Raw genomic sequence first — 14,112 nt, 5'->3', positions numbered from 1 at the left:
CTGGTATTCTGTTCCCCATTTAGCCAGCTCCTGGTAAGCTGTTCCCCATTTAGCCAGCTCCTGGTTATCTGTTCCCCATTTAGCCATCTCCTGGTATCTGTTCCCCATTTAGCCATCTCCTGGCCATCTCCTGGTAAATCTGTTCCCCATTTAGCCAGCTCCTGGTTATCTGTTCCCCATTTAGCCATCTCCTGGTATCTGTTCCCCATTTAGCCATCTCCTGGTAATCTGTTCCCCATTTAGCCAGCTCCTGGTAAGCTGTTCCCCATTTAGCCATCTCCTGGTAATCTGTTCCCCATTTAGCCATCTCCTGGTTATCTGTTCCCCATTTAGCCATCTCCCTGTTCCCCATTTAGCCATCTCCTGGTAATCTGTTCCCCATTTCCTGGTAATCTGTAGCTCCTGGTATCTGTTCCCCATTTAGCCATCTCCTGGTATTCTGTTCCCCATTTAGCCATCTCCTGGTAATCTGTTCCCCATTTAGCCATCTCCTGGTAAACTGTTCCCCATATAGCCAGCTCCTGGTAAGCTGTTCCCCATTTAGCCATCTCCTGGTAATCTGTTCCCCATTTAGCCAGCTCCTGGTTATCTGTTCCCCATTTAGCCATCTCCTTATCTGTTCCCCATTTAGCCATCTCCTGGTAATCTGTTCCCCATTTAGCCATCTCCTGGTATCTGTTCCCCATTTAGCCATCTCCTGGTAATTTATCTCTGTTCCCCATTTAGCCATCTCCTGGTAATCTGTTCCCCATTTAGCCATCTCCTGTAATCTGTTCCCCATTTAGCCATCTCCTGGTAATCTCTGTTCCCCATTTAGCCATCTCCTGGTATCTGTTCCCCATATAGCCAGCTCCTGGTAAACTGTTCCCCATTTAGCCATCTCCTGGTAAACTGTTCCCCATTTAGCCAACTCCTGGTTATCTGTTCCCCATTTAGCCATCTCCTGGTTAGCTGTTCCCCATTTAGCCAGCTCCTGGTATTCTGTTCCCCATTTAGCTATCTCTTGGTAAACTGTTCCCCAATTAGCCATCTCCTGGTATCTGTTCCCCATTTAGCCAACTCCTGGAAATCTGTTCCCCATATAGCCAATTCCTGGTTATCTGTTCCCCATTTAGCCATCTCCTGGTTATCTGTTCCCCATTTAGCCAACTCCTGGTAATTTGTTCCCCATTTAGCCATCTCCTGGTAATATGTTCCCCATATAGCCAGCTCCTGGTTATCTGTTCCCCATTTAGCCAGCTCCTGGTATCTGTTCCCCATTTAGCCATCTCCTGGTAATCTGTTCTCCATTTAGCCATCTCCTGGTAATCTGTTCCCCATTTAGCCATCTCCTGGTATTCTGTTCCCCATTTAGCCAGCTCCTGGTAACCTGTTCCCCATTTAGCCATGTCCTGGTAATCTGTTCCCCATTTAGCCATGTCCTGGTAAACTGTTCCCCATATAGCCAGCTCCTGGTATTCTGTTCCCCATTTAGCCAGCTCCTGGTATCTGTTCCCCATTTAGCCATCTCCTGGTAATCTGTTCTCCATTTAGCCAACTCCTGGTTATCTGTTCCCCATTTAGCCATCTCCTGGTAAACTGTTCCCCATTTAGCCAGCTCCTGGTTATCTGTTCCCCATTTAGCTATCTCTTGGTAAACTGTTCCCCATTTAGCCATCTCCTGGTATTCTGTTCCCCATTTAGCCAACTCCTGGAAATCTGTTCCCCATATAGCCAGTTCCTGGTTATCTGTTCCCCATTTAGCCATCTCCTGGTTATCTGTTCCCCATTTAGCCAACTCCTGGTAATTTGTTCCCCATTTAGCCATCTCCTGGTTATATGTTCCCCATATAGCCAGCTCCTGGTTATCTGTTCCCCATTTAGCCAGCTCCTGGTATCTGTTCCCCATTTAGCCATCTCCTGGTAATCTGTTCTCCATTTAGCCAGCTCCTGGTAATCTGTTCCCCATTTAGCCATCTCCTGGTATTCTGTTCCCCATTTAGCCATGTCCTGGTAACTGTTCCCCATTTAGCCATCTCCTGGAAATCTGTTCCCCATATAGCCAGCTCCTGGTAATCTGTTCCCCATTTAGCCAGCTGGTTATTTAGCCAGCTCCTGGTTATCTGTTCCCCATTTAGCCATCTCCTGGTAATCTGTTCCCCATTTAGCCATCTCCTGGTAAACTGTTCCCCATTTAGCCAACTCCTGGTAACTGTTCCCCATATAGCCAGCTCCTGGTAAGCTGTTCCCCATTTAGCCATCTCCTGGTAAACTGTTCCCCATTTAGCCAACTCCTGGTATCTGTTCCCCATTTAGCCATCTCCTGGTAATCTGTTCTCCATTTAGCCAGCTGCTGGTAAACTGTTCCCCATTTAGCCAACTCCTGGTTATCTGTTCCCCATATAGCCAGCTCCTGGAAATCTGTTCCCCATTTAGCCAACTCCTGGTAAGCTGTTCCCCATTTAGCCATCTCCTGGTAATCTCTGTTCCCCATTTAGCCATCTCCTGGAAACTGTTCCCCATTTAGCCATCTCCTGGTATCTGTTCCCCATTTAGCCATATCCTGGTAATATGTTCCCCATTTAGCCATCTCCTGGTAAATCTCCTGGTAAATCTGTTCCCCATTTAGCCATCTCCTGGTATCTGTTCCCCATTTAGCCATCTCCTGGTAATCTGTTCCCCATATAGCCAGCTCCTGGTAATCTGTTCCCCATTTAGCCATCTCCTGGTAACTGTTCCCCATTTAGCCATCTCCTGGTAAACTGTTCCCCATTTAGCCATCTCCTGGTTCCCCATTTAAACTGTTCCCCACTGTTCTCCTGGTATTCTGTTCCCCATTTAGCCATCTCCTGGTATCTGTTCCCCATTTAGCCATCTCCTGGTATCTGTTCCCCATTTAGCCATCTCCTGGTTCCCCATTTAACTCCTGGTCTGTTCCCCATATAGCCAGCTCCTGGAAATCTGTTCCCCATTTAGCCATCTCCTGGTATCTGTTCCCCATTTAGCCAACTCCTGGTAAGCTGTTCCCCATTTAACCATCTCCTGGAAATCTGTTCCCCATATACCCAGTTCCTGGTATTCTGTTCCCCATTTAGCCATCTCCTGGTAATCTCTGTTCCCCATTTAGCCAACTCCTGGTTATCTGTTCCCCCTGTTCCCCATTTAGCCATCTCCTGGTAAACTGTTCCCCATTTAGCCATCTCCTGGTAACCTGTTCCCCATTTAGCCATCTCCTGGTAAGTTGTTCCCCATTTAGCCAACTCCTGGTAACCTGTTCCCCATATAGCCAGCTCCTGGAAATCTGTTCCCCATTTAGCCATCTCCTGGTTATCTGTTCCCCATTTAGCCAGCTCCTGGTAATCTTTCCCCCATTTAGCCAGCTCCTGGTAATCTTTCCCGCATTTAGCCAGCTCCTGGTAATCTTTCCCCCATTTAGCCAGCTCCTGGTAATCTTTCCCCCATTTAGTCATCTCCTGGTAATCCTTCCCCCATTTAGCAATCTCCTGGTAATCTTTCCCCCATTTAGCCAGCTCCTGGTAATCTTTCCCCCATTTAGCCATCTCCTGGTAATCTTTTCCCCATTTAGCCAACTCCTGGTAAACTGTTCCGCATTTAGCCAGCTCCTGGTAATCTTTCCCCATTTAGCCAGCTCCTGGTAATCTTTCCCCCATTTAGCCAGCTCCTGGTAATCTTTCCCCCATTTAGTCATCTCCTGGTAAGCCTTCCCCATTTAGCAATCTCCTGGTAATCTTTCCCCCATTTAGCCAGCTCCTGGTAATCTTTCCCCCATTTAGCCATCTCCTGGTAATCTTTCCCCCATTTAGCCAGCTCCTGGTAATCTTTCCCCCATTTAGCCAGCTCCTGGTAATCTTTCCCCCATTTAGCCAGCTCCTGGTAATCTTTCCCCCATTTAGCCATCTCCTGGTAATCTTTTCCCCATTTAGCCATCTCCTGGTAATCTTTTCCCCATTTAGCCAGCTCCTGGTAAGCTGTTCCCCATTTAGCCAGCTCCTGGTAAGCTGTTCCCCATTTAGCCAGCTCCTGGTAATCTTTTCCCCATTTAGCAAGCTCCTGGTAATCTTTCCCCCATTTAGCCAGCTCCTGGTAATCTTTTCCCCATTTAGCCAGCTGTCTCTTGTAATACGCCTGAATGGAAACCTCTTCTAAACTTGTCTTTTTGGTAAGAAAAATCCAGTCCTGGTTTGAATGGACCTCCACGCACTAACTTAGTCCTCATAAAGTCTGTTAAGAATGGGGGCCAATCTGGGTCATTTGGTGGAGCAGCAACTGTTCTATTAGGGTCTGAGCTGCTTGTATCTGATGCTGGCTGTACATCTCTGGTTGTGATGGTACTGGCTGAGGCTGCCTGTACTTCACCTGGGTCTGTGTTAGTACTTGCTGAAGAAGGATGTATTGGGTCTGTGTTAGTATTTGCTGAAGCCAGCTGTACTGGGTCTGTGTTAGTACTTGCTGAAGCCAGCTGTACTGGGTCTGTGTTAGTACTTGCTGAAGCCAGCTGTACTGGGTCTGTGTTAGTACTTGCTGAAGCCAGCTGCACTGGGTCTGTGTTAGTATTTTCTGAAGCCGGCTGTACTGGGTCTGTGTTAGTATTTGCTGAAGCTGGATGTGGATCAACTGAGTCTATGCTTGTACTGGCTGATGATCCAGCATCTCCTCTACTGACAAACTTAAGCATAGCACCTGTAAATTATAGATAACAATACTATTAATAAATGTATCACCTGCATCAGGCCCATTCAAACTGGCTCCCCCAGATTATTGCTATTTATACTATGACTTGGCTGAATAATTGATGGTTATTATTTACTGAGATGTGTATCCATATTTCCCAGCTAATCAACATTTTACATTAAATATATAGATCAATAGTCAATGTCAATCCATTGCTTTCCATCATGCGTTAGTCCAGAGTTGTAACGAAACCTTGACTGAGAGACTAGAAAATCGTTGTCTTGTTTTAAAATGATGTGCACCTATGAGGAGTGTCATCACGCCCATATATTGTCTGGGCTCGTCCCCACAGACGTTGCCGCTGGAAAGCGCAAGTTTCATTTTGTGCAGAATCATATCAACACATATGAACGCATGTTCACAGGCGACTCGGTTATCTTTCCGACCTGCAGTTTATAAACACCGTTGCCCAGTGAGCATTTATCAAACTTAATAGACAGATGTATTTCACTCTCACTTTTGTCAGGCACAAAGTAACAGAACACAGACCAGGAAGTGGCTGGTAATCAAGCAAGACACAGACAGACCAAGAGATGCACTGTCCAGCTAGGATAACAAGACAGACAGACTAGAGAGAGATGCACTGTCCAGCTAGGATAACAAGACAGACAGACTAGAGACAGATGCACTGTCCAGCTAGGATAACAAGACAGACAGACTAGAGACAGATGCACTGTCCAGCTAGGATAACAAGACAGACAGACTAGAGACAGATGCACTGTCCAGCTAGGATAACAAGACAGACAGACTAGAGACAGATGCACTGTCCAGCTAGGATAACAAGACAGACAGACTAGAGACAGATGCACTGTCCAGCTAGGATAACAAGACAGACAGACTAGAGACAGATGCACTGTCCAGCTAGGATAACAAGACAGACAGACTAGAGACAGATGCACTGTCCAGCTAGGATAACAAGACAGACAGACTAGAGACAGATGCACTGTCCAGCTAGGATAACAAGACAGACAGACTAGAGAGAGATGCACTGTCCAGCTAGGATAACAAGACAGACAGACTAGAGACAGATGCACTGTCAAGCTAGGATAACAAGACAGACAGACTAGAGACAGATGCACTGTCAAGCTAGGATAACAAGACAGACAGACTAGAGACAGAGGCACTGCCCAGCTAGGATAACAAGACAGACAGACTAGTGACAGATGCACTGCAAGCTAGGATTACAAGACAGACAGACTAGAGACAGATGCACTGCAAGCTAGGATAACAAGACAGACAGACTAGAGACAGATGCACTGCAAGCTAGGATAACAAGACAGACAGACTAGAGACAGATGCACTGCAAGCTAGGATAACAAGACAGACAGACTAGAGACAGATGCACTGCAAGCTAGGATAACAAGACAGACAGACTAGAGACAGATGCACTGCAAGCTAGGATAACAAGACAGACAGACTAGAGACAGATGCACTGCAAGCTAGCACATCAACTTAACATTACTGTTATTTGCTGACATCAAACTTGGAGAGGAGAGAACACAAGTTTTCCTGATTGCTGTTCCTGCAATTCACTCTAATTGTATTTTTTTCTCTCTTTTCGTGACCAGAAGGATAGTTCCTCTTCATCCTCATTGAAGTTGTAAACATTGACACTCGCTTTGACACGAGGGGGAGGCGGGGCCCTTGCGTAACTTGCGGGGTCCTACGAAACTTGCATAGTGAGCGTATAGGGCCGCCCGGCTCTGAATAGGGCAAAGGGGTAGAGCTCCAGACACCAGTAGCAGTACGAACCACATTCCCAGAGAACTAAATAATTACAAGAAATGAGATCAAAGTAGAAATAGTCCAGATCTTTACCACCTAGAAAATCTGTTTGACAACTTTAATGAGAGTACTCCTTCAATAGTCTAGGGAGCAACATACCCATACCAAACGCACACACACACACACACACGGATGCAGGCATCCAAATGCACACACCCATACAATGTCTGACCTACTGGGAAATAATCTGGCATGGTGTGTGTGTGTGTGTGTGTGTGGGTGTGGGTGGGGGTGGGTGGGGGGGGGGGGCAGTCATGGTTCAGTGGTGCCATCATGTTTCCAATAGGTAGAAATACAAGAATCAACTTCAAAGTGGAAATAGTTATGAATCAATGTAAGTTAATAAAACAATCCATTTATTTGTTGTCTGACTTTGAGCTTATTTACAACATGATGCTTAAACTGTATTCCATGTATCTAAAATACGTAATAATTAATCATGAATAATTTGATAATAAAACAAGCAATATCATGACACTGAACAATATAGTATTACATAATATAAAATAGAGAATGACCAGTAATGACTGACAGCAATACAAAGTAAAACATATTTTAACACATCAGGAACAACTCCAGAGATACAAACATTTAAAAGCTCTTGCCAATATTATTCCTTTTTGTGTCATTAAGACAAACCAATACTTAATATATACTTAAAAAATCTGGAATTGGCAAAATCCCATAGATAAGTACACAAGTACACAAGTCAGAAACCTGAGTGTCCAATTAGAGACTAGTATCATTCACCACCATCTCATTCCTTGGTCTATTAAACTGACCGGTTCTGATCTCACATCATTCTGCTGCTGCTGCTACTGTTACTCTACGCTGGCTTCTTGTCCTCCGTTGACTCTGCTGCTGCTACTGTTACTCTACGCTGGCTTCTTGTCCTCTGACTCTGCTGCTGCTACTGTTACTCTACGCTGGCTTCTTGTCCTCTGTTGACTCTGCTGCTGCTACTGTTACTCTACGCTGGCTTCTTGTCCTCTGTTGACTCTGCTGCTGCTACTGTTACTCTACGCTGGCTTCTTGTCCTCTGTTGACTCTGCTGCTGCTACTGTTACTCTACGCTGGCTTCTTGTCCTCTGTTGACTCTGCTGCTGCTACTGTTACTCTACGCTGGCTTCTTGTCCTCTGTTGACTCTGCTGCTGTAATTAGCTGTTTCTCACTATGATTTCTGATATTATTTTTTTCTTTGTAAGTGCTCGCTAACTGTGTTTGAACCTCGCACGCATCATTCAATATGCTCATGTTACAATGTTTGGCTGCGATTGATTGTGAGAATCAACGATGTTGCTGCTCAGTTGTCAGTCAATAGCCGGCTACAATCTAGTTAGCTATGTAGAATTAGCCTCGGGAGTAGCTTATCATATTGCCTACTTGTTTGTTCCCAACATCAGCATTGGAGTTGGGTCAGCATGCTTCGTGAACCATCATGGATAATTCTCCCTCATCCATACAAGGAGGAAGTAGCCTATGCTAGACTAGCATTCAGGCTATGTGTCACAATACAGTGAGTGAGAAGCAATGTTTTCTGATCATGAGCAGGAGATTAGCTCCTCCCACCACCCCAGCCTCCAACTGTTAGGTTCTGTGTTCCTGCTGGGGGATTGGTATGGTTTACTGCTGAAGGAGCAGAGCCTATATCTCATACTATGAATTTGCTAATAAAGAGTTACAAATATTTCTATGTGAAATGTGATCAAATCTGGAAATGGAAAAATCTCATAGAAAAAGAGCAGAGGCATAATCTATCCCATGTAACGTCTATACATACTGTATTGATCGTCTATATACATACTGTATTGATCATCTATATGCATACTGTATTGATCATCTAGATACATACTGTATTGATCATCTATATGCATACTGTATTGATCATCTAGATACATACTGTATTGATCATCTATATACATACTGTATTGATCATCTAGATACATAGTGTATTCAATGATCTAAATTCCAGCATTTATTCAAAAGTTAAAAATCCTTGTCTGGTAAAACCTTCTAGATTATAAAGCATGATGATAGTAAGAGAAAAGCATTGTGAGGCCTAGCTTTGATTTGATGCTGTAGCTCTTTAGTCCAGGTTCTGTTTTGGTTCTCTTCAGTCCAGGTTATGTGGTGGTTCTCTTCAGTCCAGTTTATGTGGTGGTTCTCTTCAGTCCAGGTTATGTGGTGGTTCTCTTCAGTCCAGGTTATGTGGAGGTTCTCTTCAGTCCAGGTTATGTGGTGGTTCTCTTCAGTCCAGGTTATGTGGTGGTTCTCTTCAGTCCAGTTTATGTGGTGGTTCTCTTCAGTCCAGGTTATGTGGTGGTTCTCTTCAGTCCAGGTTCTGTTTTGGTTCTCTTCAGTCCAGGTTATGTGGTGGTTCTCTTCAGTCCAGTTTATGTGGCGGTTCTCTTCAGTACAGGTTCTGTTTTGGTTCTCTTCACTCCAGGTTATGTGGTGGTTCTCTTCAGTCCAGGTTATGTGGTGGTTCTCTTCAGTCCAGGTTCTGTTTTGGTTCTCTTCACTCCAGGTTATGTGGTGGTTCTCTTCAGTCCAGGTTATGTGGTGGTTCTCTTCAGTCCAGTTTATGTGGAGGTTCTCTTCAGTACAGGTTCTGTTTTGGTTCTCTTCAGTCCAGGTTATGTGGTGGTTCTCTTCAGTCCTTGTCCTGTTTTGGTTCTCTTCAGTCCAGGTTTTGTGGGGGTTCTATTCAATCCAGGTTCTGTGGTGGTTCTCTTCAATCCAGGTTCTGTGGTGGTTCTCTTCAGTCCATGTTCTGTGGAGGTTCTCTTCAGTCCAGGTACTTTGGTGGTTCTCTTCAGTCCAGGTTATGTGGTGGTTCTCTTCAGTCCAGTTTATGTGGTGGTTCTCTTCAGTCCAGGTTATGTGGAGGTTCTCTTCAGTACAGGTTCTGTTTTGGTTCTCTTCAGTCCAGGTTATGTGGTGGTTCTCTTCAGTCCTTGTCCTGTTTTGGTTCTCTTCAGTCCAGGTTTTGTGGGGGTTCTATTCAATCCAGGTTCTGTGGTGGTTCTCTTCAATCCAGGTTCTGTGGTGGTTCTCTTCAGTCCAGGTTCTGTGGTGGTTCTCTTCAGTCCAAGTTCTGTGGAGGTTCTCTCCAGTTCTCATAATCGGAGGGCTCAGCATCTATCTGAGGGTCTGTGTCACTGTCCAGGTTCTGTGGTGGTTTGCTCCAGTTCTCATAATCGGAGGGCTCAGCATCTATCTGAGGGTCTGTGTCACTGGGAGAGTGTGTCACATTCTGAAAGAAGACACACTGAATGAGCACTTTACGAACCCCGCCCCCTAGCATTTATGGAAATGAATTTGCTTACTATTAATGGTATTATGATTGAAATCTTTGGTTTTTGACATTATTACCTGTGTGTCTGCTGTGGCATCACTTCCTCCCTTGGATCTCCTGTAATGAGGGACAGAGTGAATTCTGCTCTCTACTGACCTCTAGTGGAGGTTGATATGTTACTAACACAGGATATGTAAATGCAGGTTACCTCTTCAGAGTGCAGTAGATGGTGAGTAGCAGAGCTCCAGCAGTCAGGACAGCCCCCACCCCCACCACAGGAACCCAGGGAAACACTGCTGCAGGGTCATGAGTTTATAAATGCATGGTGGAGATATGACAGAGGAAACCAGGGAAGAACAAAATGAAACAATATGTATTTAATTCTGTCATACAGTATGATGAGTGTCTCACATTGCTAACTATTATTTATTGTTGTTGACCTGTGTGATTATCAATGAATAGAGGAAGATGAGGTGAACTAACACTGAACGTCCACAAACACAGAAGAAGAGTTGAGTCGTCCATATTTATTCTCAGCTTCACAGTAATATTCTCCTCTGTCCTCAGAGCTGATGTTAGTGATGCTGTAACTCTGTCCTGATGCTTTTGGTGAGGTTACGTTCTTCTTGTACCAGGTGTATTTGTCCACAGGTGGGTTGGCATCACTGCTGCAGGTCAGAGTCACTGAACTGCCCTCCACTATTTCACCAGAGGGACTGACTGACACTAAGGTGTTCTTTGGGCCATCTGAAGACATTGCATTTATCAAATACAGTAAATCAGTGCAATTTAAAAGATTAGAACATTTAACAGCACATGATGTTACTTAATAAGGAATACAACTGGAGATAAATAAAACATACTTACAATGTTATTATAGTTAACTAAAGATTTGAACCCCATGTACTTACATGTGACAGTGAGAGTCTCTTCATCAGAGGGGAGATCCTCATGTCCTTCTACAGAACAGGAGTATCTGCCTGTATCCTCACTGCTGACTGAGAACAGGATATAGACAGGAGAGGAGGTGTTGCTGTTTGGTAGAGACTGTCCATTCTTATACCAACTGTAGGCTGTGATGGGGTCCAGTGTACAGTTAGTTCTACATCTCAGTGTGACATTCTCCCTCTCTGACACAGATGTAGGATCCATCTCCAACACAACATCTAGAGTAAAATTAATCAAATCATTATTCTCCTCCTATATATGTCCTCTTATGTGAAATATTATAATTTTTTCCCCTGTTACATAACACTGCAGTGTTGCATGACTGCCCTTAAATAAGGTATTACGGTCATTAATTTGATATATTTAGACAGGACAGTTCTGTAATAATTTCCACTGTTTTCCAGGAAGTCCTGGGTTCCATAGAATCAATAAAACAGATTAAAACACAACATTCTCATTAGCATACATACAAACAACACTCACATTACAGTAATAGATGTGAGATGAGTGACAGATTACCTGTGACAGTCAGAGAGACAGGTGAGCCATAAAACTTGTCTCCAGATGTTATGAATCTGAACCTGAACCCAGCAGAGTCACTCAATCTCAGGTCTGTGATTCTCAGGGTACAGTCACTCTCCTTATCCCCAAGGTACTCTATATGACCCTCATACCCTGGCACTGAGCTCAGATCTTCAGCCTCCTCACCAGACCATTTAGTAAACCAGAAAGCTTGTTTGATCTCATGGTAACTGGGATATGTGTAAGAGCAGGATATGTCCACTGTTGTCCCCTTCAAAGCACAGATACTCTGATGGGTGTAAGTCACACTCCAACACTTCTGACCTGAAATACAAGACAATATAACACCTTTATAAAATTCTTAATTACAATATCTACTGTATTCACTTATGCTGTTACGTTCCCCAGCAAGAAAACCTCAAATATAACCAAAACAAAACTGGTAATTAATAAAAGAGTCACTGACAAAGACAAAAATGAGACCAGTGGGCTCTGAAAGACACTCATGGGGGAGTCCATTGAAAATGTACTATCAACAACAACTGGAACAAAAAGACATGAGCTTCCACAACATTTACCCAAGAAGAGGCAAACAAAATAAAAAACCCCAGTTGTAACACATTCTGACTAACGAGTGACACCAATCAGGGCACCTCACCTCCAAGTATCATTGAAAACAACAAAACAACAATGTTTAAATCATATGCTGTGAAAGTAACCAGGAAGTGACTATCAGCTTTGTAGTTTATAAACTTTTCATGGGTCTTCAGTGCTCAAAAACAGACGTGCAATGGTGTACAAGCACAACAACGTAATGAAATGTATTTTGTAGAAGTAAATTCATCCATTGACTGCATTTTCATGAATTTGATTATACACTGCTCAAAAAAATAAATGGAACACTAAAATAACACATCCTAGATCTGAATGAATGAATTATTCTTATTAAATACTTTTTCTTTACATAGTTGAATGTGCTGACAACAAAATCACACAAAAATTATCAATGGAAATCAAATTTATCAACCCATGGAGGTCTGGATTTGGAGTCACACTCAAAATTAAAGTGGAAAACCACACTACAGGCTGATCCAACTTTGATGTAATGTCCTTAAAACAAGTCAAAATGAGTCTCAGAAGTGTGTGTGGCCTCCACGTGCCTGTATGACCTGGGCATGCTTCTGATGAGGTCGCGGATGGTCTCCTGAGGACCTCCTCCCAGACCTGGACTAAAGCATCCGCCAACTCCTGGACAGTCTGTGGTGCAACGTGGCGTTGGTGGATGGAGCGAGACATGATGTCCCAGATGTGCTCAATTGGATTCAGGTCTGGGGAACGGGCGGGCCAGTCCATAGCATCAATGTCTTCCTCTTGCAGGAACTGCTGACACACTCCAGCCACATGAGGTCTAGCATTGTCTTGCATTAGGAGGAACCCAGGGCCAACCGCACCAGCATATGGATAAACAAGGGGTCTGAGGATCTCATCTCGGCACCTAATGGCAGTCTGGCTTCCTCTGGCGAGCACATGGAGGGCTGTGCGGCCCCTCCAAAAAATGCCACCCCACACCATGACTGACCCACCGCCAAACCGGTCATGCTGGAGGATGTTGCAGGAAGCAGAACGTTCTCCACGGTGTCTCCAGACTCTGTCACGTCTGTCACGTGCTCAGTGTGAACCTGCTTTCATCTGTGAAGAGCACAGGGCACCGGTGGTGAATTTGCCAATCTTGGTGTTATCTGGCAAATGCCAAACGTCCTGCACAGTGTTGGGCTGTAAGCACAACCCCCACCTGTGCACGTATTAGATTCATATTAGATTCACCTCATACCACCCTCAGAGGAGTCTGTTTCTGACCGTTTGAGCAGACACATGCACATTTGTGGCCTGCTGGAGGTCATTTTGCAGGGCTCTGGCAGTGCTCCTCCTGCTCCTCCTTGCACAAAGGCGGAGGTAGCGGTCCTGCTGCTGGGTTGTTGCCCTCCTACGGCCTCCTCCAAGTCTCCTGATGTACTGGCCTGTCTCCTGGTAGTGCCTACATGCTCTGGACACTACGCTGACAGACACAGCAAACCTTCTTGCCACAGCTTGCATTGATGTGCCATCCTGGATGTGTTGAAATACCTGAGCCACTTGTGTGGGTTGTAGACTCAGTCTCATGCTACCACTAGAGTGAAAGCACCGCCAGCATTCAAAAGTGACCAAAAAATCAGCCAGGGAGCATAGGAACTGAGAAGTGGTTTGTGGTCACCCCCTGCAAAACCACTCCTTTATTGGGGGTGTCTTGCTAATTGCCTATAATTTCCACCTGTTCTCTATTCCATTTGCACAACAGCATGTGAAATTTATTGTGTTGCTTCCTAAGTGGACAGTTTGATTTCACAGAAGTGTGACTGACTTGGAGTTACATTGTGTTGTTTAAGTGTTCCCTTAATTTTTTTGAGCAGTGTATATCTTGAAGCCCATTCAACACTGCGTGGCACCTGCATACAGAACTAAACAGAAGTGGACATCACATTCACAGCAAATTCAATAATGATCGTCTGACAGGACCTGAAACAAATGTTGTATGTAAAAGTCCACACTTACACACTGCAGGAGAGCGGAGATCCTCATGGCCTTTTACAGCACAGGAGTAACTGTCTGCATCACTAAAGGAGTCTGAGTCCAGGCTGGAAGTGTCCTCCTTTACTTTGTGTCCGTTCTTGTACCAGATGTAGGTGGGGTTGTCAGTCAGAGTACAGGTGGTGATACAGGTCAGTGTCCTCTTCCCTGCCTCTGTGGCAGGAGTCACCTTCACCTGCAGGTCTGAATTGTCATGTCTTGT

At 44.6% G+C, this 14,112-nt stretch overlaps 1 protein-coding gene across 1 annotated transcript in view; it reads right to left on the bottom strand.

Annotated features, from left to right (window-relative positions):
• Window positions 1-6,851: 6,851 nt before the first annotated feature.
• LOC135532851 (B-cell receptor CD22-like) overlaps window positions 6,852-14,112 on the bottom strand; it is an 8,924-nt gene continuing 1,663 nt past the window's right edge. The window contains exons 2-8 of the mRNA XM_064960282.1: window positions 13,875-14,093; window positions 11,283-11,609; window positions 10,727-10,981; window positions 10,299-10,562; window positions 10,024-10,111; window positions 9,893-9,932; window positions 6,852-9,773 (exon numbers count right to left, since the gene is read on the bottom strand). Of these exons, the coding sequence (XP_064816354.1) occupies window positions 9,603-9,773; window positions 9,893-9,932; window positions 10,024-10,111; window positions 10,299-10,562; window positions 10,727-10,981; window positions 11,283-11,609; window positions 13,875-14,093 (1,364 nt within the window). The 3' untranslated portion in view covers window positions 6,852-9,602. The remainder of the gene's footprint in view (window positions 9,774-9,892; window positions 9,933-10,023; window positions 10,112-10,298; window positions 10,563-10,726; window positions 10,982-11,282; window positions 11,610-13,874; window positions 14,094-14,112) is intronic.

The sequence above is a fragment of the Oncorhynchus masou genome, unplaced genomic scaffold (assembly GCF_036934945.1).
Source record: "Oncorhynchus masou masou isolate Uvic2021 unplaced genomic scaffold, UVic_Omas_1.1 unplaced_scaffold_2060, whole genome shotgun sequence".
Classification (NCBI taxonomy): domain Eukaryota; kingdom Metazoa; phylum Chordata; class Actinopteri; order Salmoniformes; family Salmonidae; genus Oncorhynchus; species Oncorhynchus masou.
This window is presented reverse-complemented; position numbering and strand designations above follow the sequence as displayed.